At 51.3% G+C, this 23,600-nt stretch overlaps 1 protein-coding gene across 9 annotated transcripts in view; it reads right to left on the reverse strand.

Annotated features, from left to right (window-relative positions):
• The window catches only part of SLC12A3 (solute carrier family 12 member 3), a 56,974-nt gene extending 50,765 nt beyond the window's left edge, over window positions 1-6,209 (reverse strand). For 3 of the 9 annotated variants that reach the window (XM_003916917.5, XM_003916918.5, XM_009196492.4), the window contains exons 1-6: window positions 5,479-6,202; window positions 3,791-3,937; window positions 2,636-2,711; window positions 1,231-1,326; window positions 820-959; window positions 318-428 (exon numbers count right to left, since the gene is read on the reverse strand). In XM_003916917.5, coding sequence (XP_003916966.2) covers window positions 318-428; window positions 820-959; window positions 1,231-1,326; window positions 2,636-2,711; window positions 3,791-3,937; window positions 5,479-5,760 — 852 coding nt within the window. In that variant the 5' untranslated portion in view covers window positions 5,761-6,202. Of the gene's footprint in view, window positions 1-317; window positions 429-819; window positions 960-1,230; window positions 1,327-2,635; window positions 2,712-3,790; window positions 3,938-5,478 lie in introns of all 9 variants that reach the window. The other 6 variants (XM_017953390.3, XM_009196493.4, XM_009196490.4 and 3 more) reach the window with 4 other exon arrangements.
• Window positions 6,210-23,600: the final 17,391 nt, after the last annotated feature.

Raw genomic sequence — 23,600 nt, forward strand, 5'->3', positions numbered from 1 at the left:
GGAGGCAGGTGCCTATAACCCTAGCTACTCAGGAGGCTGAGGCAGGAGAATCGCTTGAACCTGGGAGGTGGAGGTTGCAGTAAGCCGAGATGGTACCACTGCACTCCAGCGTGGGCATTGAGCAAGAGTCTGTCTAGAAAAGAAGAAAAGAAAAGAGAAGAGAAGAGAAGAGAAGAGAAGAGAAGAGAAGAGAAGAGAAGAGAAGAGAAGAGAAGAGAAGAGAAGAAAAGGCAGAGGACCAGGGAGGGCCCAGGCCTGGCGACCCCCGCTTTTCCACGTAACCACCTCCACATCCCCCTCCTCCATGGCCTCCTCACCTTGGACTCCCACTCCATGCCGGCCAGGGAAATGGCCAGCAGCACAGTGACGGAGACCACGCCAATGATTCGGATGTCATTAATGGGGTCCACAATGGGTGCCCCATACTCCTGGGAAGGGAAAATGGGCCAGGCTGCAAGCCACCCTCTGAACTCCCCATCCCCCAGACTCTGCCCACCTAGGAGGCACCTCCTGTGGGGTGCACTCTTCTAGGACGACGTTAACTCAAGCACCACCCCTGCCATCGTGTCCGCAAAGCAGCTGCTGCATGGGCCTGGACAATGTGGCCCTAAAGGCCACACACCACCCCCGCCAAAGGGGACTTCTGGGAAAGGAATGGTCTTTATTGGTGAGATTGTCACTCTCACCCACAGTGATCAGGCTGTGGTTCCTGATGGGTGAAGTCAGGCAGGGAGCAGGAGGGCCCCGCCTAGATGGGGCAGAGGAGAGTGCAGTGGGCTCCCCGGATCCCTCTACCCAGGGTCCGGGCCCCGGCCTCACCTGGAGCAGGTCCCGCACAGTCTCTGCAAAGCCCACGGTGTGCATGGCCACACCCACAGCATTGGCGAAAGCGAAAATGAGGCCGATGGAGCCCCCAAGCTCTGGGCCCAGACTCCGGGAGATAAGGAAGTAGGTGCCACCTATCAGGGCAGAGTCGGGAACCATGAAACCAGAGGAGTCGGTTCGCTGGGGTGGACTCGGGGCAGGCAGAGGCCAGGAGAGGGTGGCCACGGGACCCACGGCGCAGGAGACAGCTGAGGCCATCTCGTGGTGTAGACAGCCTGCCTAGAGCCCTCTCCTGGAACCACAGGAGCAGCTGGGTGTCCCATTGGGTTGGGGAAGTTGGGAGTCCTGTACCCAGGATTAGCAGCCCACGAGAGGAGGGCCTTGGTGGGAAGGGGGATGGCCCACCTGACTTGACCTTGCCGTTGGTGGAGATGGCCGAGATGGAGAGGCCTGTGATGGAGGTCACTGTGACCGACAGCAGGATGATGATCCAGGTCAGGACTGCAGGGAGCACCCAAAGCTTAGGCAGGGCATTTCCCGGGGAGGAGCCCCAGTTTGCCTACTCATTCACCATGCAACCTACGTTCATCTCCCTTCTCTGAGCTTCAGTTTTCTCATCTGAAAAATGGGTCTCTGTCACTTTGGGAGGCCGAGGCGGGCGGTTCACAAGGTCAGGAGTTCAAGACCAGCCTGGCCAACATGGCGAAACCCCGTCTCTACTAAAAATACAAAAATTAGCTGGGCATGGTGGCACATGCCTGTAATCCCAGCTACTTGGGAGGCTGAGGCAGAGAATTGCTTGAACCTGGGAGGCAGCAATTGCAGTGAGCCGAGACCACGCCACTACACTCCAGCCTGGGGCGACAGAGCAAGACTTCATCTCAAAAAAAAAAAAAAAATGGGTCTCTTTCTACCTCCTGCCATACTCTGAGTAGCCAGGGAGCCCTTGAGCCAGCATTTGTTGGATTGTTAGGCATGAGGGGGAAGCTACCCTCATTTAATAATAAAAAATAAAGTAGCAGTTACCACTCTGTGATCACCTCTGGGAGCCAAATCTGTGCTGTGTTTTTACCTGCATCCTGTAAATCCCGCAACAGCTCCATGAGGTATGTTCTGTTATCACCCTCATTTTCCTAATGAGGAATCCAGGGCTCAGAGAGGTGAAGAAACTTGCCCAAAGTCACACAGCAGGCTATAGAGCAGCTATGGGCTACAGAATGAAGCTTTTTTTTTTTAAGATGGAGTCTCATACTCTGCCACCCAGACTGGAGTGCAGTGGCGTGATCTCGGCTCACTGCAATCTCTGCCTCCCAGGTTCAAGCAATTCTCTGCCTCAGCCTCCCGAGTAGCTGGGATTACAGGCACCCGCCAATCAAGCCTGGCTAATTATTTTATATTTTTAGTAGAGACAGGGTTCCACCATGTTGGCCAGGCTGGTCTTGAACTCCTGACCTCATGATCCACCTGCCTCGGCCTCCCAAAGTTCTGGGATTGCAGCCTCCCAAAGTGTGAGCCGCTGAGCCCGGCCAGAGGGCAACTTTCTAACCTGCATGCTTCCAGGTAGAAATGAGCTCTGAGAGGTTAAGTGGCTTACTGAGGGCAAATAGCCCTTAGGCCTACTGACCCCATGTCCAGCGTGCCTCTGCCACACCCCCCGACCCCTGTCACTGCAGGGGCTTGAGACGGCACCAGGGAGGAGCAGGCCTGGCCCTTTGGTCTCTGCAGCTCAAGTTTAATCCTGCAACCTCGGGGCCTGGGAAGAACAGGATTCAGGCAGGCCCTCCCTCCTCTTCCCCAGAGGGGCACTCACCGATGCCTGCCTGGGCCGTAATCCAGGGCAGCCGCAGGTAGAGGATCACGCCCCAGATGTTGAGCATGCAACGAATCTGGGAGGACAGGGGGGTCAGAGGGCACCTGGGTGGACACCCCAAGGCCAAACAACAAGTCCCTGTCCCTTGCTATGGCAGGGTATCAAGCACCTAGGCCCTGGGGACAACTGGGTCCCTTCTTCACCCACGTCAGTAGGTTCCGAGTCTGGTTCTATGGGGCAAGAGGGTGAGAGGCACCCAGAGACCAACCTATCTCTCCCACCTATTTTCCCGCCCTCCCATTGAGGCCTGACGCTGGGCTACGAGCACTGTCCCCCCTCACTGTATCCATCCCAAGCCCAGGATCCTGTGTCTGCCAGGCACGACCATGGCCCCAGTGGTCGGCAGTTGATCCAGAGCCTGGCATTTACAGGGAGCTCAGCAAATGCCAGGTGAGCCAGTGCCCCATGTACAAGCAGATACCAGAGCTCAGGGGGCTGTGACTTCAGCTTCCAAATTTAAAGCAAAACCAAAGGCCGAGATGGAGGCTGAAGCTTCCAGGTGGGAGGGGCTGGTGTAGTTGCCGGCCCCACTGAGTTGCAGGGCCGTTCCCGGCTCTGGCAACACAGCCTGGGAGGGAGATCCCAGCTCTGAATATGAGCATCTAGGGGTCGGGGAGGGCTCGTGGTTCAGATGGAGAAACGGAGGCACAGCAAATTGGCAGTGTTAAGATCAGAACCCCAGCCTCCTGCCTCCCAGAGCAGGGCTAAAGCCTTCTACATCCCATGAGATCCCCTCTGTAAAGTCCCATAATGTCTCCAAAGCCAAATGTACTTGATTCTCTACTGTCTGGAAACTTAATCCTGCTCTACACCACAGCAAACCCTTTCCTTCCCTTCATGGAGGAGGAAAACACATTTACGGAATTGTGTGTTTAGTGCAGCCCCCTGGTGGCTTTTTAGGGAAATACAGTTTCTTCTAATTACTTCCTGGCAGGCAATAATCTATTATTGATTGATCTATTAACTCATTGAATTCATTGTACAGATGGGAAACTGAAGCCCCACCAGGGCCTGAGAGTCAGAGCTGAGCCTGGATGGAGCTCTGCCACCCCACCCCCATTTCTGGACATCAAGCAGCACCCACACCCCACTCACCATCACCCCCTTGACCCAGCCGAAGCGCACGGGCTCCTCGGGGTTCTTCTCGCTGCTGGTGCCTGCCTCGTCCTCCACCAGCCCATCAGTCATCTCGTGACTGGGCCGGCTGTCAAAGGCCAGGGCGTGCAGGTGTCTGCCTTCCTGCTGGCGGCCCAGAGACCACGAGTCAGGCAGGTAGGGGTGCTAGGGACGGTGACTCTGCATCCAGCCCACTGACCTGCACCACTGTGCCCCATACCGGGCACCCCCCGGCCCCTCAGCCCACTGGGTGTTGAGCTGCTTGAGGGGCTTTTAAAATACTCCCTAGGCCAGGAGCGGTGGCTCATGCCTGTAGTCCCAGCACTTTGGGAGGCCAAGGTGGGTGGATCGCTTGAGCTCAGGAGTTCAAGACCAGCCTGGGCAACAAGGTAAAACCCTGTCTCTACTAAGAAATACAAAAATTAGCTGGGCATGGTGGCATGCACCTGTAGTCCCAGCTACTCGGGAGGCTGACATAGGAGGATCTCTTGAAGCCAGGAGGTGGAGGTTGCAGTGAGCCAAGATCAGATGCCACGGGAGACTGGGAGTCCTGGGCGCTCATAACACCTCTTCCCCCTGGGACAGCAGTGGTCTTGGAAGTGATTAGGCAGTTGCCCAGCCTTGTAATGGGGGACAGGATTATTATCACCCTGGAGAGGTGAAAGCTTGTCCAAGGCCACATAGTTGGTCCCTGGAGGGCTGGGTCTTGAAACCAGGCCTCTACCTCTGGGGCACTGGGAGGTCTCCTGGTTTGTGCCCCAAGTGACTGATGCCCTCCTCTGGGGCTTTCTTCCTGGCACTTCATCTCAGTGTGGAGCAAAGGGCCATGTCTTGGTTTGCTCTAGGGTGGGGAAAAGTCCTGTCAATTTGTCAAGTCTTAGCTTCAGAATCAAGAACAATTCTGGGCTGTGCGTGGTGGCTCATGCCTGTAATTCCAGCGCGTTGGGAGGCCAAGGTGGGTGAATCCTTTGAGGTCAGGAGTTCGAGACCAGCCTGACCAACGTGGCAAAATCCTATCTCTACTAAAAATACAAAAATTAGCTGGGCATGGTGGTGCACGCCTGTAATCCCAGCTACTCGGGGGGCTGAGGCAGGAGAATCACTTGAACCCAGCAGGTGGAGGTTCCAGTGAGCCGAGATTGCACCACTGCACTCCAGCCTGGGTGACAGAGCCGGACTCTGTCTCCAACAACAAAAAAAAAAGAAAGAAAAAGAAAAAAGAACAATTCTGCCCAATTGTCACATGGGAAAAGGGAGGCCAGACAAGGGTCATGACAATCCAGTTTCCAGCCCTCCACTCTTCACAGTCCAGCCTCCCAGGCAGCAAGCCTGGCGAGCCCCCTGTCTGAGGTGAACCTTCCCAGGCCCGTCTTTCCCTATCTCTTTCAGGTGTGTGCAACCTGCTTGCATGCTTCTACTCACTGGAAGCTCATTACTTCTCTAGGCCTCCCGCTCTACCTTTGGGGTTCTAGTGATTGGCTGATAGACATTCCAACATGTGTGCAGAGTTCTGCAGTTTCACTATTTCACTGGGGCCTCTCAATCCAGGAAGAAGACACTCCTCCATCCCCATGGCACAGATGACAGAACCGAGACCCAGAGAGGTTAGGTAACTGTGTCGAGGTCACACAGCAGGGAAGTGGCCAGTCTTCTGAGATAGCACTTACCTTGAGGAAGGAGTGCAGGTCGGCCAGTGTGGGCCGGACCTTCCGGGGCTCCCCAGGCTGGCTGCTGTTGGCATAGTGCTCATACGCGGGCACCACATCGATCGTGTTGTAGCCGAAGGTACGCATGCAGAAGGTGCTGCCGTGGGTCAGGTGGCTGGGGTGGCTGCTGTCACAGGCAGCTGGTGGAGACGGCTCATCACTGCTCAGCAGCGTGCTGATGGTGAAGCGCCCGCTACACAAAGTAGCGTCCCCAGGCGTCTCTGTGGAGGGCAGTTCTGCCATTGTCGCCTGGGTGTCCAGGGTCGGCAAGGACACATAGGGTGGTTTTATAGGCTGCGTCTGCACTGGGGAGGAGGCAGGGAGGTTGGCCTAAACTGCCTGTGGCTGGTGAGCAGGGTCCCCAGACAGGGCGGGAGGCAGAGCACCATTTGATTGTGGAGATAGAGGACTCGCCTTGGATCTGCAGGGCTGGGCTGGCCCAAAGCCAGCCACTCCCTGAGTCCTGGAGTGGCTCCTCTGAGTCTGGGGGCAGCAGAGATCTCCAGCCAGGACCCAAGAAGGAACAGCTGTCAGAGAGGACCCTGAGGGGTCCTATAAGGGATCCTAGAGATAGCCTGGTGGCCTAAGGACACACTATGGGTCCTACTCTATGAGAGCTCAAAAACCTCTCATATTAGTATTTGGTTTTAAAAAATTTATTTAGGGCAGGGCATGGTGGCTCATGCCTATAATCCCAGCACTTTGGGAGGCCGAGATGGGCGGATCACCTGAAGTTGGGAGTTCGAGACCAGCCTGACCAACATGGAGAAACCCCGTCTCTACTAAAAATACAAAATTAGCTGGGTGTGGTGGCGCATGACTGTAATCCCAGCTACTTGGGAGGCTGAGACAGGAGAATTGCTTGAACCCAGGAGGCAGGAGGCGGAGGTTGTGGTGAGCCGAGACTATGCCATTGTACTCCAGCCTGGGCAACAAGAGCGAAACTCTGTCTCAAAAAAAAAAAAAAATTTTATTTTGTATTGGGAGGCCTAGGTGAACAGATCACCTGAGGTCGGGAGTTCGAGACCAGCCTGGCCAACATGGTGAAACCACGTCTCTACTAAAAATAAAAGAAATTAGCTGGGCATAGTGGCCGGCACCTGTAATCCCAGCTACTTGGGAGGCTGAGGCAGGAGAATTGCTTGAACCAGGAGGCAGAGGTTGCAGTGAGCTGAGATTGAGCCATTGCACTCCAGCCTGGGCAACAGAGAGAGACTCTATCTCAAAAAAATAAATAAATAAAAATAAAATTTTAAATTATTATTTAGTAGTTTTACATAATTTTTTTTGAGATAGGGTCTTCCTCTGTCACGCAGGCTGGAATGCAGTGGCACAATCACAGCTCACTGAAGCCTCACCCACCAGAGCTCAAGAATCCTCCCTCCTCAGCCTCCCAAGTAGCTGGGGCCACAGGCACACACCATCATATTTGGCTAATTTGTTTTTACTTTTTGTAGAGATGGGGTTTCAAGTCACCCCAACCACCCCATCCTGGTTACCCAGGCTGGTCTCAAACTCCTGACTCAAGTGAGTCTCCTACCTCAGCCTTCCACCTCCCAAAATGTTGGGATTGCAGGCGTGAGCCACTGCACCCAACTGGTATAACATTATAAAAAAGATGTACACACACACACCCAAAGTTAGTCTCTTTAGCTCCAACCTGTCTCCCAACGTCTATGTGTCCCTCCAGAGACATCTCAGTATATTTACAAGTAACTTCAAACCAGAGTTCAGCAGGTCAGAATTGGAATCCATATCCACCAATAGACTGACAAGCCCTGGGGCTTGGGACCAGCCGGTGGCCTCCAGGGCCCCTAGGCACCACCCAAAGTGTGGGTTTCCCTGGGCTCTGCCTGCAGGGCCATTGGGTTATAAAGCCTGGGGAGCCAGTGCCTTTCCTGGTTCCTGAAACCATCCCAGACAAGGCACCCCAGCTCCCATAGGAGCAGTCCCCCTACCAGTGCTGGACCAGGTCAGGACCCAATTTTGCCAGCACTCTGAGGCCACACCTTGAATGCTGGTGGCATGGGAGCAGCACTCTCATTACCAGAGATGCAAGAGGGGAGTCAGGGTCTTGAGAGATGAGTTAGTGGGCACACACTTGATGTGTCACCAGAAATGGAGGGCGTATTTTCCCAGCTGTTATGAGGGCTCTCAGTGTCAGCCCCTATGGTGCTGGCCTCACCTGTGGTCACCTTTCTTCTCAGAGGCCAGCATTCAATGACTGACGGATATGGGTATAAAGACCTGGCACCCTGCCCTAGCTGAGGCTTTGGGTATACACCGAACCTTACTTCTCCCTCTGTCCAGCCCTGCTTCCTTCCCTTCTACCCACAAGTACTGACCCCAAGAGGCTCCCTGTTGAATGCCCTGCACACACTCCCCGATCTTGGAGTCTGCTACTCAGAAGTGGGGTGACCTAGTGGCTCACAAGAAAATCACTGATCTCTTTGTCACCTCTGCTGAGTTTCCCATCTTGCTGCCATTCACCCAACAAACCTTTACTGACCACCCACCATGCCATGGGTGGCGATAGGAGCCAAGGACACCCATGGTGGGCATTGTGCCCGTGCTCACGAAGCTGCTCAGTTCGTGAGGGAAATCAGTGTGGAAACAGATCAGCCCAGCTGTGTAGTGAGGGTAGCAATGGGAGAGATGTCCCTGGAGGCGGGTCAGAGTAGGGACAGCCAGGGAAGGCTTCCTGGAGGAGGGGACCCCTGACCTGATTCTTAGAGAATAAGTTGCTCTTCCTGGAGGCAGGGGACAGAAAGGCCATCGCCAGCTCTAGACATCTGAGCTTGGCTTATGCTCTGGCTCTGGTCATCCTTGGGAAGGATACGGAGGGACACACCTCCTCTCCCTCCGTAGCCCTGCCTCTTAGACTTGGGCTTACAGAGTTCACACAGGTCCCCCACAGGACTGGCTCTACAGTGCTCGAAATCCTTAGGGCTCCATGACCCCCAACAGCAAGTCAGCACTGGGTGATTGAGAACTCACAGGTAGGCCTGGCTGGCTCACTCTGTCCCCCTTGCTAACCCTCTTACTCCTCGTCCAGAGGTACTGGGGACAGGTGTACCTACTCAGCTGTAGGGCCAGGCAGAATGGGTAGGTGAAATGCTCAGCCGGTGTTAGGGCAGCAAACACTGTTGGGGAATCCACCTCCAAGATGAGGGTCTAGGAGTCCCACACAATCATGGATAAGTTTTCATACGTCAGTGCACTTTTCTGGGGAGGAGACAGAAATTTCATCCACCTTGTTAGACTCACAAAGGCAGGGATCTGGCCCTGTTTTGTTCAGTGATAATCCCAGGCAACAAAACAGTACAGAGTGGGTATTCAACAAACGCTTGTTGAATTATGAAGGGGACGCAGAAGCAAAGAGGGCAAAGGACGGCTCCGTGGAAATCCTTGGCTGACAGAATGACCTCAAGCAGGGTTGATGAAACTGGCCACTCCACAGGCCCTCTCAGCTCAGCATTCAGCCTCTGGTTTCGCATCTAGAGGTGAGCTGAGGATAACAGGACCTCAATGACAAACCCCAAAGGTTACGATCACTGTGCACTTTTTTTTTTTTGCAAAGCTTATACATTTACCATAGGTGTTAATTTTTAAATCTTCTCAGGGTACCTCTTAATGACCCACAGGCCTCCCTACCCACTTCCCTGGATTCCCAGCCCCTCCTCAGAGAGGCATCTGCCAGTGGGGCCGAAGGCTTGAGGGCCCCACCCTGGTTTTGTTAGGGGAGAGGATTTGTGGAGGCCTCTCTCTGCTCAGTCCCTCATGGGGCCCTCGGGGCAGATCTTATCGCTCATCTCCCTCTTAAACTGCCATTTGTCTGGCGAAAATCACAGCTGCCCTTTATCAGCTCACACCATTCCTACACACCCTGTCCCTGGGCAACTGTGGAAAATTCCTGATTAAGATCTCACAGAAGAAGGAGCCTGAAGGGGCCCGGGCTGGTTTCCAGCAGCGCTGTGGCCCTGGGCAGAGTAAGGGGCCCTGACTGTGCTTGCCAAGGGTGACCTTGGGCAAGTCACTCGCTCCTCCCTCCAGAAAACCCTGGCCTGTTCAGCTCCAAAGTCCCTTTCTGTTCAGCAGGGGGACATTTGCTTCTTCAAGAAACCTCTTCTGCCCCTCTGCCTCTCTATGGGGTAATATAGGGTTTTAGCAGGTCCCCTCGAAGGACTCATCAACAGGACATGCTGAGAGACTGTCAGACACCTTGTCCCGAAGCACAGATCCCCAGGAAGGGGAAGTTGCATTTGGATGGAATTTAATCAATTTCAGAAATGTTTACAGAGGCACTCTTTTTGATGGTCAGTGGGGACGCAGTGCTAGGTCAAACACAGTCCCTATCTTTCAGGACTCTGGCTTCCGGGAGAACCCATGGGCCAGGCCCTTCTGATCTGAGGTTCTATGTGCCTGGAGCAAAGCCCTTGATTTGGCTGCAAAGAGTCTCAGTTCTGGCCGTTTCTGTGTGACTTTGAGCACGAAACTGACTTGGGTGAACCCCAGCTTTGCAGCAGCAAAATGGAAATGCCTCCTCTACCAGTGCCAGGCATCCCTCTCCCCTGGCTGAGTGCAGTGGGCCCTTCGGATCTCCTGGATCTCAGACAGAACAGGAGCAGTGAAGAAGCGGAAGCTCTCAGCTGTCAGGAAACTGGAGAAGCGGAAATCCCAGAGAAGCAGAAACCCCAGATGCAGGTCCTGAAACGCTAAGGACAGAAGGCCCTGCTGCAACCTCAGAATCTCAGGGCCTCCTGTCTTTGCGGCTACAGAGGCAACTCGGCATTTATTGTGTTCCTCCTGTGTACCGAGCACTGAACCTCACAGCCTAACCTGGCAGATAGACCAGCAAGGAGATCATGCAACTGGCCAGCAGAGGAGGAAGGCTGTCCAGAGGAAGGAGGGGAGAGGGGAGGGTAGGTGTGTGGGTGAGGATGGAGGGGAGATGAGGACAGGGGAGAGGAGGGAAAGGAGCTCAGGAGGGGTGTGGTCAGTGCAGGGGGAGAGGCAGTGGGACTGAGGCCCACACAGTGCTGTGGGGTGGGGAAAGGAGGGAAGAAATGGTGGCAGATGAGGCTAAAAGGGATCTAATTGTTTCTTCACTCCACTGCGTTTATTGAGTCCCTACTGCATACCATGCCCTGTGCTAGGCAAGGAAGGCACCACAGGGAACAAGACACAGACCCTGCCCTCCTAGAGCTCACATTCTAATGGGAGATTCTGTGGACCTGAGCAAGAGGAGGTGAGGGGCAAACATCAGAGTTTTTTGAAAGCTGCAGGTGATTCTGAGGAGCGGTCTGGGCTGAGATCCAGCGGGTTGCAGAGGACAAGCTTTCACACACAGACTCCCACCCCAACCCCATCCCCAGGTCCTTGCGTCCGGCCCGGTCCCACGAGGCTCGCCTGGAGAGGATGGGTATGATGCAACCCTGGTGTCGTGAAATAGCCGGGTAAGAGGATGCGCTGCTCGTCGGCCTGATTCACAACACCAGCTGCAGCAACGATACCAGAACTCCGCCGGCTTCCTCCTCTGGGGTGTGGCTCCTCTGGTTTTGAGACAGTGATGAACCCATACAACATCTTCCCCAACCAATGGCTGCCCCAGGCCAGTATGGCACCAGGGCCCAGGGGTGCACAGGGTGGAATCTGGGTCCCTGCCCACAAGGGCTCACAGACTTGATGCTTGTGGGGAAGAGGGGAACACACATAAAAAAAAAAACCTGTACAATGCAGGGGATGCAGAGAAACAATGGAGGTACAGGGCACTGGGAAGGCCTGGGAAGCCAGAGGCTGGACTGCAACCTCCTCAGCAACCAGGACCAAGAAATTGAGCCTTGAAGATGGGTGCAGGGGCTCACACCTGTAATCCCACCACTTTGGGAGGCTGAGGCAGGTGGATCATGAGGTCAGGAGATCAAGACCAGCCTGGCCAAGATGGTGAAACCTCATCTCTACTAAAAATACCAAAATTAGCCAGGCGTGGTGGCAGGCACCTGTAATGCCAGCTACTCGGGAGGCTGAGGCAGCAGAATCGCTTGAACCCAGGAGGTGGAGGTTGCAGTGAGCCGAGATCGCGTTACTGCACTCCAGCCTGGGCAACAGAGTGAAAGCCCCCCCCCCCAAACAAAACTAAAAAAAAAAAAAAAAGCAAGAAAGAAATTGAGCCTTGAGGAGCCCACAGTTGTGTCTATTGCAGTCCTGGTCCTCTACCTGGACAATGTTATAGCACTTTGACACTAAAGTGCTTTAAAGTACTTGAAGCTATCGATAGCTAAAGCCAACAAGGAAACATACATGATGAGTTAAGACATTTTCATTGTTAAAGGAAGGACTCCCAACCAGGTGTGGTGGCTTAAGCCTGTAATCCCAGCTCTTTGGGAGGCTGAGGCGGGAGGATTGCTTGAGCCCAGGAGTTCAAGACCAGCCTGGGCAACATAGAGAATCCCGTCTCTACAAAAAAATTTAAAGATTAGCCAGGCATAGTGGTGCACGCCTGTGGTTCCAGCTACTTGGGAGGCTGAAGTGGGAAGATCACTTGAGCCCAGGAGGTTGAGGCTGCAGTGAACTGTGTTTGCCAGGCTCTAGTCTGAGATCTTGTCTCAAAAAAAAAAAAAAAGAAAAAGAAAAAAGAAAAAGAAAGGAGTACTCCTAGTTCCTTTTTCTTCATGGACAGACTTAAAAAAAAAAAAAATCTTATCTAGCCAACATTCATTCCACACGTATAGATATACATTAAACACAATCTGGCTATTTTGAAGGACACACAGAAGGATAAGGCATGGTCATAGTCCTCAGGAGCATACCATTCATCAGGGGAGGTAAGGCCAACAAATAGCCATAAGCCAAGGCAGGAATACATAAATCCCTGGATAAATGCTACACGGGTTCAGAGAGAGGATGATTTCCTCTGGCTTGTACCAGGGTAGAGTGAGGTAGATGACACAAAAAAGCAAATAGATAAGCAATTATTTAAGAAGGACAAAGTCCAATGTTAGTCTGGAGCTTCCTGGCAGCCAAGGCAGAAAGCGCAATCATGATCAGTAGTCATTACCTGATAAAAGAGTGAGATTTACTTTCTTCCCCTCTTCCTCTTCTCATAATAAATAAATAAATAAATAAATAAATAAATAAATCCCCATCAACCCTTTATCTGTCCATGCAGGTTTAGCTGGAGCTCAGCCCTGCTGCATCAACACGAACTGGAGCAGTAATTCTAATAAAAATTCAGCCCTGTAATAACAGACACAAGCATATGTTCCTGCACCCTGATGACTCTGCCAATGTGCTCTCCCAAGAAACCAAGGACTCGAACCCATTGTCTTCACTATCATTGACCTTTCTTTTTATTGAGACAGGGTCTCACTCTGTCACCAAGGAGTGCAGTGGCACGATTACAGCTCACCACAGCCTCATCTCCCAGGCTCAAGCGATCCTTTCATCTCAGCCTCCTGAGTAGCTGGGACTACAGGCTGCGACTACACTACACCCAGCTAATTTTTAAAAATATTATGTAGAGACAGGGTCTTGTTGCCCAGGCTGGTTTCAAACTCTTGAGCTCAAGTTATCCACCTGCCTTGGTCTCCCTAAGTGCTGGGATTACAGGCGTAAGTCACTGTGACCAGCCAGCCTTTCATTTTCAAATTTCATTGGAAACCTTTTCTTTTTTTCTTGAAAGCAATAGGAGAAACATGATCATTCTGTTCCATTTTGAATTCCACAGGTAGACTTCAAATCAGAACACTCTTTAATGGATATTTTTGGAGTCTAGGGGCCTATGACTTGCTCCTGCTACCAGAACCAGGAGGCCTAGAATCTCAGAGCTGCTTCTGAAAGCTAAGCTCCCAACCCACTCCCTCAGGCCAGGCCCAGTCCAGAGAGTGAGGAAGGATGTGAGCGGAGAGGCCTGGCTGAGATCTGTTCAGCCTACTTTCTGACCTGGTGCTTTTAGGTCACCGTTTGTCAAATGGAGATAATTCTACCCAGCCATGGGTTTTCTGATGATATTAAGAGGGGATTTACGAAAGCAGCATTTTGGAGGACATTAATAATGCTCTGCAAATATAAACTTTTTGTTTGTTTGTTTTGGTTCTAGCCCTTAAGCTACCAGAAAAGAAAGGTGGGAGAAAACGCAGTCATCCTCTACTTGTTTAAGGCAGTGCTTTTTGGTAAGGGCAGCTGCTAATGTTTTTGTTGGTTTCTTTTTAATTTTTAGAAGTTGAGGCAGAGGGAGGAGTGGAAAGAGGAGGAGTTCAGGTCCAAAAGCAGAAACGCAGAGAGTTGGCTTTTAGAGTCATCAGAGCCCAGACCTTGACAGGCATTGCATGCATGTAAAAGCAGAGAACGTTCAGAGTCCTAGAAGCTCAGTATCCAGAGGCTCTCCAACATTATCTGGTTGACTCTCCGCCAAATACCTGAAATAAGTGGCTGACCTCCTTACCATCCCCCAGCAGAGCTCTAAAGGGTCTTCTGCCAGTGGTCACCCAGCACCCCAGGGTTCAGATGCAAAAAGGCACTGGGGCTTGCCTCCAAGGGGAGTTTGCACTCCAGGCTGGGGCCACGGTGGACCTTCGTGCTCTGGCTCGGTGCAGGTCCTGCAGGGTATGGAGCCCCACAGCGGAAGTTTGAGGGGTGGTCTGGGGAACAGAAGTCGGCTCCTTCCCCGGAAGGAGCTTGCAGTTAGCGGCAGCACTGTGCACTGAAGAGGCTCAGGACAAGCCCATTCAGTGCACCTGCCAGTGGTGAATGCGGGAAGGCCAGGGGCAGTCAGACACTGGGAAAGAGTATCTTTGATCAGGGTCCCTGGGTTCCAACCAGAGCTGTCAAGTGCTCATTCACTTCTGATTTCCTGAAAAATGTGCCCCCAGAGCCCCTCACACACAATGATGCTCTTTATCTGATGCCTTTTTTTTTTTTTTTTCGGAGAGGGAGTCTCACTCTGTTGCTCAGCTGAAGTGCAGTGGCGCAAACTCGGCTCACTGCAATCTGTGAAGCCATTCTCCTGTCTCAGCCTCCCGAGTAGCTGAGATTACAGGCATGCACCACCACATCTGGCTAATTTTTTTTGGTATTTTGGTAGAGACTAGGTTTCACCATGTTGGCCAGGCTGGTCTCAATCTCCTGACCTCAAGTGATCCGCCTGCTTAGGCCTCCCCAAGTGCTGGGATTACAGGCCTGAGCCACCGTGCCCAGCCTCTGATACCATTTTTAATGGTTAACTTCCCAACATTAAAAACCACGTTGGACGGCGGCTAGGTTGGCTTTGACCTTGAGGGGTATAGAGTGGGCAAGGTGACCCAATGGGACTTGGCGTGGTGCATGTTTTTCCCTAACCAGATAGAATTTGTGTCTTCCTATTTAGTACGTCTCAGACATTGTATGAAAATCTGTGTTGGGGAAGGGGTTTGGGGGATTTCCACATTTAGAAAGGGCCACAGGCCTACCTCATCACTCCCTGCTTCAGTCGCAGCAATAGTTCCTGACCCTAGCAGGGCATGAAAATCACTCGGGAAACTTCTACAAAATAAGAATCAGTGCCTCGGCCCCTCCCCAGGCCAGTTAAGTGGGAAGCTCAGGGGGCAGGGCCTTGGAAATCAGTAGCGTCGAAACTCCTTGGGTGATTCTAAGATGAAGCCAGGGCTGTGAACTGCAGAGCTGGCGCGGAGCTGGAGGGAAGACGTTAACTAAGGCTGTGTGCAGCACAGAATCTGGCTCTTCTTGATAAAGGGATTGCTGATCTAAAAAATTTTTTTTTTAAAGTTATCTTTCATGTTGTAAAAGGCTTTTAAAGAGCTTTTTCTCTCCTGGTTAGACACAGGAATACATGCACTGGATACCAGCCCTTTTGTGCTGGATTAATTGCCCAAGGACAACAGGTAACCTTATAATTATTGGTTTGCACAGACAAGTATGTGTCCCCAAGTCAGACCACCCCTGACTCATCTCTCTGCCTCACGGGCCACATACACCCCAGGTCCCCTCCATACCCACCACATACTTACCTCTTGAACAAGGGAGATGCCCTAGAGTCAGGCTTCTGCTGGGCCAGGTAAGGGATGAGCATGAGGCCTGGGACCTCTGGCAGGCCCCTCAACTCACCTGAGTCCTGCTGTTTCTCCTGCTTCAGGGTCATGGGAGAGATTAACAGCTGCATGACACCGCTGGGGCATATTACGCAGGCCAGCTGCGGCCAGACCGACGGGACCTGGGGGGTCCCTGCATCCTGGGCTAGCAGGATGGCCACACCCATACAGTGTTCTCCCATCTCTGTAGGTCTGAATCTTGGTCACTTGCAGACAGCCCCTGTATCCCTGGCCAGAATCTTTCCCCTTTATATGGCCCTTCCTTGTGGGTTTTTTTTTTTTTTTTTTTTTTGACACAGGGTCTTGCTCTGTCACGGGCTGCTGAAGTGGCTGAAGTGCAGTGGCTCAATCTCGGCTCACTGCAGCCTTGAACTCTGCCTCCCGGGTTCAAGCGATCTCCTGCTTCAGCCTTCCAAGTAGCTGTGACTACAGACTCATGCCACCATACCTGGCTAATTTTTGTATACATATATATTTAATAGAGACAGGGTTTCACCATGTTGCCCAAGCTGGTCTGAAACTCCTGGGCTCAAGTGATCCTCCTGCCCCAGCCATCAGAATGTTGGGATTACAGGTGTGAGCCACCATGCCAGGCTTTTTGTGGCATTTCTTAAGGCTTCCTATTTGATTATGGTGTATCTGTGTGCACATGTACATAACCTGCTTTTCTCTTTTCCCCAACCACACAGTGAACCTCAGAAAGCAGAGATTGCACCTTAGTCTCAGAAATCACCCCATAGTGGGCCAGGCACGGTGGCTCACGCCTATAATCCCAGTACTCTGGGATGCTGAGGCTGGCAGATCACTTGAGTCCAGGAGTTCAAGACCAGCCTGAGCAACATGGCAAAACCCCATCTCTACAAAAAATACATAAAAATTAGCTGGATGTGGTGGCGCGTGCCTGTAGTCCCAGCTACTCAGAGGACTGAGGTGGGAGGATCGCTTGAGCCCCTGAGGCGGAGGTTGCAGTGAGGCGAGATCGCGCCACTGTACTCCAACCAAGGTGACAGAATGGGACCCTGCCTCAAGGGCCATGGCGGGTCCTGAATGGATGAGTGAAGCTCTTGAGTCAGCCTGGAAGGAGAGACCCTTATAGGAAGAGGCCCCTTATTGTCTCTCACTCCACTAAGAAGGAAGCTCCTTGAGGGCAGAGATCTTGATTCAGTTCACCATTGTGACCCTGTGCCTAGAATAATGCCTGGCACGAGGTAGACCCTTAAACATTTCTTGAACTGCATTCTCCACTTAGCAGTTCCTAAAGAAACAGGAACCGCAAGTTGAACTTGACATGTCAATGTCTTTCCCCATTAGCAAAATTTTGGCTCATCAATGTTGACCTAATTTTGTCTCTTGCCAAAAAAAAAATAATAATAAAAAATAAAAAAGGCATCCCTGAGGTGGGAGTCATTGATTTGACCTGCACCCATGTGCAGGCCCTGTTTTGAAGGGCAGAAGCCCAGTGGTGGAGGACGTCCCTACAGTCTTGGAGACCGTCTGCACAAGGCAGGGAGCTGGGTGGCTACAATGAACGTTTATTTATGGAGAGCCCCCTGTGCGACAGGCAACAGGTTTTAACTTCCTCTTCCCAGTGGCCTGATGGAGTAGAAACTGGCGTGCCTGCTTCCTACAAGAGCAAACTGGTTCCCCGCAATGGAAGGACTCGCAGCTCCCAAGCTCTGAAGCCTTGCGGTGTGGGGCGACTGCCTGGCCAGGACTTGCTCCCTCCGGCCAGGGCACGGTCATTCCATGTTCCTTACCTTTCCCTCTTCCCATCCTCCGCCTCCCGCTGTTGAGAAGACCCTTTCAGAATTTAGTTTTCAAGGAAGTCTGATGTTCTTGTGCTTTCTGATGCCACTGACAGCTGCCAGCCACCAGAGGGCCACATCTTAAATGTCTGTTTTTGAAGAAAAAAAGTGTCCTTTTTGGTTTGGTTCAAATTTTCCTAAAAATTCAAGCCAACTGCTCTGTCAAGCTGATCAGAGACCTACCCCGAGTGTGGTAGGGTCAGTGGTGTGGTGGGGGTGATGCCTCTAGACTGGCGCTATGGGAAGGACACATTTGGGAAAACTGAGGAAAAAGAATTTCCAGCCAACCTCTCCAACGAAAATGTCTCTCCCCACAATAGCACTGCCAGCAGGCAGCTTTCCCAGCTTCTGGGGCCTCACTTCCCACCATCAGTCCTCATATTTCTCTGTGGCTGTTTGCTTTTCAGGGCTTCTATGCAAACCTGGCCATTTCCAGGAACAGCTGAGGTGTCACTCATGTTGGGGGGACCAATGGGCTTAACTTTGTCTTCTTCCTTTGCCATTTGGGTGGCATTCTAATGGTTTTAACTGAGGACCCAGAAAGAATCCTCACCCAACTGAAAAGCCTTCAGCTCTTAAGAAATCTGAGGGTGTGGTGGCTCAAGCCTGTAATCCCAGGACTTTGGGAGGCCAAGGTGGGCGGATCACCTGAGGTCAGGAGTTCGAGACCAGCCTGACCAACATGGAGAAATCCCATCTCTACTAAAAATACAAAATTAGCTGGGCATGGTGGCGCATGCCTGTAATCCCAGTTACTTGGGAGGCTGAGGCAGGAGAATCGCTTGAACCTGGGAGGTGGAGGTTGCGGTGAGCTGAGATTACACCATTGCATTCCAGCCTGGGCAACAAGAACAAAACTCTGTCTCAAATAAAAAGAAAAAAAAAAAAAGAAACCCAAATAAACAGGGCCACCCTTACCCCCAGAGGCCCCCTCACCACCATTCCCAGCCCGACAGTTTCCCCTCCACAGCCACAGGCTGCCAGCCCCAGCTCCAGGAGGTGCTGTGCAGTCCCACAGGAGGCCATTAAACCGGCTGATGTGGTCTGAGGCCCAGATTCCCAGGTGACTCATCAGGAAATGGCCTCTCAGATGCCAGCACAAGCTGAGGGCTCCAGGCAAAGGGAGGGGCTGAAACTCTTTTGTGGAGCCCCTTCAGGGATAGCACACAGGCCACTGGGCAGCTGACCTGCCATCACCGTGTTAGGGTGGGTCCCCAGGTGGAAAGATATGAACACCCTACTCCCTTAGCCATCTGCACGTCCTCGAGCAGAATCCCATTCCCCAGATCCTGAAAACACCTGCCCTGGTCAAAAGCACAGGCAGCTACTCTCTAAGAGAGCAGGAGACATTTGTTCCAAGGTCAGGACCAAGCCTCTTCTGCCACCCCACCAAAACATGGCTCCCAAATTCCGGCTCTCCTTCCCCAAGGCCAATAAGTGGCTCTCAACCTCCATTTAAAATGCTTTCCACTGACGGTCTAAAATAAGGGGTTACAGATCTTAGCTGTTCCCAGCCCCAGAATGCATGCCGCATGCTGGGTTTATCACCAGAATGCTTCTGACTTACTGTCCCACCACACCTGCAGCCAGAATCTGACCTTTCCCCCCAGAATTCTGAAGCTCATGGGGAGAAAGCACAAATTCAGAGCTGGCATGGGAGTCCTGTACTTACAGAGACCTCTGGGGACTTCGCAGACCCAGGGACTGGATAAGCCTTAGGAGCCTTCTTTGCAGGGAGTGGAGAAGAGGCAGGCCTGGCTCATTAACCTCCGAGGCCAGGTAGAGGCACTTCTGTCACCTTCTGAGGAGCCCTCAGGCTGTGCCTCAGCTAAGGATATTCCCAGGAAAGGCCTGAGAAAGGTTTCTGCTCCACTGAAGGACTGAACAAAGGGGGCACATGGCACTCTGGGAGAACATTCCAGAAATTTACTGGCTACAGACAGGGGTGGTGGTGAAGGAACCATCCTAAACAGAGTAAATGCACAAGTTACTGTACAGAAAGGAACATGCAGAACACATCCACCAACGCTCTCCCACCCTCTCCCTTCTCCCACAAGCACCACACAGAGTGACTTGAGAAAAGCAAAAATGAAAAAAAGGAAAATAATCAGTCAACTGAAAAACGCAAAGAATTCTCCCCCACTGAGTTTCTAACACAAGTTACTGATCAAGTGAGAAAGGCTGTACTTTGCCTCTTTCCTCTCTTTCTAAAATACACAGTATTTGAAATTTCTGGTTGAAAAACACACAGTAGATGACAGACACTGAGGTCAACTGGGGCCCACATTATCCTGCTCAGCTGCCTGCTGAGCTCTTCAAAACTGTGTATCTCACTGTCATTTCCGATGCCCACACAAGCACAAACAATGCACAAAATCAGGGTAATCCAGTTCCACTAGAGAGCTCCCGGCAGCCCGTGGCAGGCCTGAAGGTCTCTGGGCAGCAAGTACCAGCAGAGGCAAGCCCAGATAGGGAAGCCACATAGAACTGGGACATACTTACACTAGGAACTTCTTCACTGTTTATCCGAAATGCAAACTTAATTGAGTGTCCTATATTTTTATTTGCTAAGTCTGACCCAGATGAAGGGGCCTTATCTGCAGGCCATAAAGCCCTGAGTGCCGCCTGAAAGCCTGCCTAGGCCAGGTCTGCTGAGGCCACCAAAGCATATGTTCTGATACTGAAGTCCCCTCTGGGATCACTGGCTCCCCACTTCCTGCTCAAACAGAAGCCAGTGTCCAGGGCAAACGTTTTTGCCCTCCCCATCCCCAAGAAACAGAAGCTCAAGGGCAAAGGCAGCCGGGCGTACAGTGTGCCAGTGCAGCTGGGTTTCTGCCAGCACCCCCTCCCTTTTTCTTTTTAAAGATCTGGCCTTCGTTATTCACAGTACATCAAATTTCCACCCCCTTCTCAATGTTTCCCTGCTGCTGTGCAGCTCTGAAAGTTTCTGTCTTTGAAGGAACAGCCCTGAGTCTCATCTCATCCTGGGAGACATTATTCTCCTCCACCTTCTTTCAGACTGAATGCCTATTAAGGGCCCCCATGGTGAATCACGGAGTCTGAATCTAGGCACATGGAGCTGTTCGAGAGGATGTGGGGAGGAGCTTGGCACAGGAGGCCAAAGCAAAGCATCTGCTCATTCACATATCTGCTGAGCGATCCGCTGTGGGCCAGAGACCCCAGGGAGGGCACACAGGAGAAGCTTATTTCAAAAACCAAGGTTAGGACAGGAAAATATCCTCTTTCCCTGGGTTAGCAACTTAGAACAATGAGTACTTCACTTAGGTGATCCGGGCCAAGAGGAAAAAAAACCAGCCCACTTTTAAAGCATTATGCACAACTTTGGGAACAAATCAGTGCTTGATTTACCTCAGATATTCCAGCTTCCTAGCACAGCCCAGCACAAAGAGGTTTTGAAATGATCTGCTGAAATGGAAACTTGGCTGATAAATACATGTGACCTCTCTAGCCAATCACAAGTTATGTGTGTAATGAGGCAAAAAAGCAGCACAGACCACTTGAAATCTCTTTTCAGGACTTTAGTAATTTGTAACTTTTTTCCTTTCAGTTGGAAACAAGTGGCAGAAAGATAGATTTATTTCCTTCCTGTCCCTGCCCTGTGAGGGATACCAATATATTATGGAATTGTCAGAAGATGGCGGGAGATGGGATGACTTCTGGATTCAGCGTAGGATAAAGGATGGGGGATATTTTCTTACATAGTTCTAGACAACTCCTGTTTAATGAGATGCAGGAACAAAAGCCCAATTCTGATATAAAACACACATTTCTATCAAGAATTTTATATGTAACACTCTCCCCCTATTTGCTGATGCAGGGCTCAATTCCTCTCCCAGCTGACTGAGGCTAAGGGAGAGTTCCCAGTCAGTGTGGGGACTGCCAAGACTTTGGCAGGCCTGGGGCAACCCGCCAGCCCAGGGCTTCATTTTGTGACTCAGCATTCAGTATCCTAAAGTCACTTCCTGAGTGGCATGCTAGAAATGTGGCAAGTGATGTGAACTACCTAATGAACTAGACAAAGGTTCTGGTGCCTAATAGAGAAAAAGGATAGTAGAGACCCAGTCTAAAGCAGGAGGGTGTTGGCAGAGCTACATATGATTGCTAAATTTAGTATTAAGGGTTCTGGCTAGGTGCAGGCAAGGGTAAAAATCCAAAGAGAAAAATCACCCTCAGGTTTTTTTTCGGTCAGCAAATGCTGGACACTGTGGAAAAGTCTATAGTTCTTTGCTTTAAAGTCACCTATTCTAGGATTTAAATGATGCATCAGAAGAGTAACAGTGGCTGCCAAATTGTCCTTAAGAGGCTCTAATTAGACTGTAAGTTCATGGAGGACAGGAGCTGGGTCTGCACCCTGGCCCCAGTGTAAACGGGCGCTTCCTGCTCTTTGAGGAGCCCACCCGGCTCATGAGTTATTGATAAAGGCAAGGCATTTGTTGTGGCAGAGCTCACCAGTTTCGCTTCAGTTTTCCCTCTGAAGTTGGGGAGTCAAGAGTTTTTTTTGTTGTGGTTGGTAAGCCAAAAGAAGAGAATCTGTGAAATTAAATCTCCAGGCCTCTGAAAAGGATCCAGATCAAGTCAGTACTTTCCTTTGAGGGTTTCAGTGAGTTTATTATGAGCCATTCTGAGACAGGAACAAACCTTGACAGCCTCCAAGTGCCCCCAATTTCATTAGAAAGATCGAAATCTCACATCTGGAAGACAAGAGACGCCTAGTGCCACTTTCTCTTAGTCTCTCTGGGTAAATAGTGAAATCCTGGCCCAACATCTAAGGAAAGAGTTAGTTCTCTGAAAAAGTGAACTGAAGATGAGTTTTTAAGCCAATAACCTGTCACAGGGTCATGACTTCTGGGCATAAGCTGTAATCATGGGGTACATGACAACCTGATGTTGTAGCCTTGCAAATTCAGCCTGTTTCTCATCTCTGCACAATCCGAGGCCTGTGCCCAATCACAGAATCAGCTGGTAGGACAAGAACTGGGATTTGCTCCATCCGAGGCCTGGCCCTTCTGGTATGAACCTAGTTATCTTATTTCTCCTACAAATGTCTCTCTCAGCAAGTCCTCAACTGCCAACCAGTGACCACTTTTCTCCCAACTCACAGCTCTCCTAGCAGCGTAGCTCAAGGTCTGCCTGCTTTTCTCTCCCTTCTCATTTTAGGACTCATCCACAGGTCAAACAACCTCATCTCCTGGATGCAGGGCTGGTGTGCAGTTCTCTCTGGGACAAGTAGAACTGTACGATGCAAGGAAAGGCAAATCCACGATTCTCATGGGATAGTGAAGAAGAGATAAGCCAGGAGCAAACACATTCACAACTTGAGCCTTCTCATTTGTGGCATTGTTATATTTCTATCTGCAAGTAAAATCTAGCATCAGAAAAACAAAGCACTAAGTCGCACTTTATGAAAAGTCCACCGAGTACTCTTATGTTTATTTTTGAGACAGAGTCTCACTCTGTTGCCTAGGCTGGAGTGCAGTGGCATAATCTCGGCTCGCTGCAACCTTCACCTCCCAGGTTCAAGCAAATCTCCTGTCTCAGCTTCCTGTGAAGCTGGGATTACAGGTGCCTGCCACCACACCCAGCTAATTTTTGTATTTTTAGTAGAGATGAGGTTTCATAATGTTGGCCAGGCTGGTCTCAAACTCCTGACCTCAGGTGATCCACCTGCCTCGGCCTCCCAAAGTGCTAGGATTACAGGTGTGAGCAATCCCACCTGGCCAGGAGTACTCTTTTTTAAAAAGCACTATTAAATCATTTGATTAGCTTAAATCAGCACATTTAAGCAGGGCACAACTTGCTAAATCAAGTCCTCTAAAGGGCTCACGTTTCAAGACTTTCTAGTAAAGCTCAATTGAAGATAGGGTGACAAGATGAGACTAGAGGAGGAAGGCAGAACACAGCTCCACTGCCCCTCAGGCTGCATCCTTCCTGGAACATGGAATCCTACCGATAAGCAGCAGTTGGTCCCATTATCTACAGATTATTTCTTCCCAAAAGAAAAGGTAACAATTATTTTAACAACTGGGGGACGGTGGGGATGACCACACCCTGTGACAAGACAGAAACTTCTCCTTACAAGCAAAGGCATCTTTGGGGACCCTTTGGGGAATCTTAACATTCTGCTGGGAAAGAGTCTACCTCAGGGATCCATCCATCAAACCAGCAGAGCAGA

This window comes from Papio anubis, chromosome 18 (genome assembly GCF_008728515.1).
Source record: "Papio anubis isolate 15944 chromosome 18, Panubis1.0, whole genome shotgun sequence".
NCBI lineage: Eukaryota > Metazoa > Chordata > Mammalia > Primates > Cercopithecidae > Papio > Papio anubis.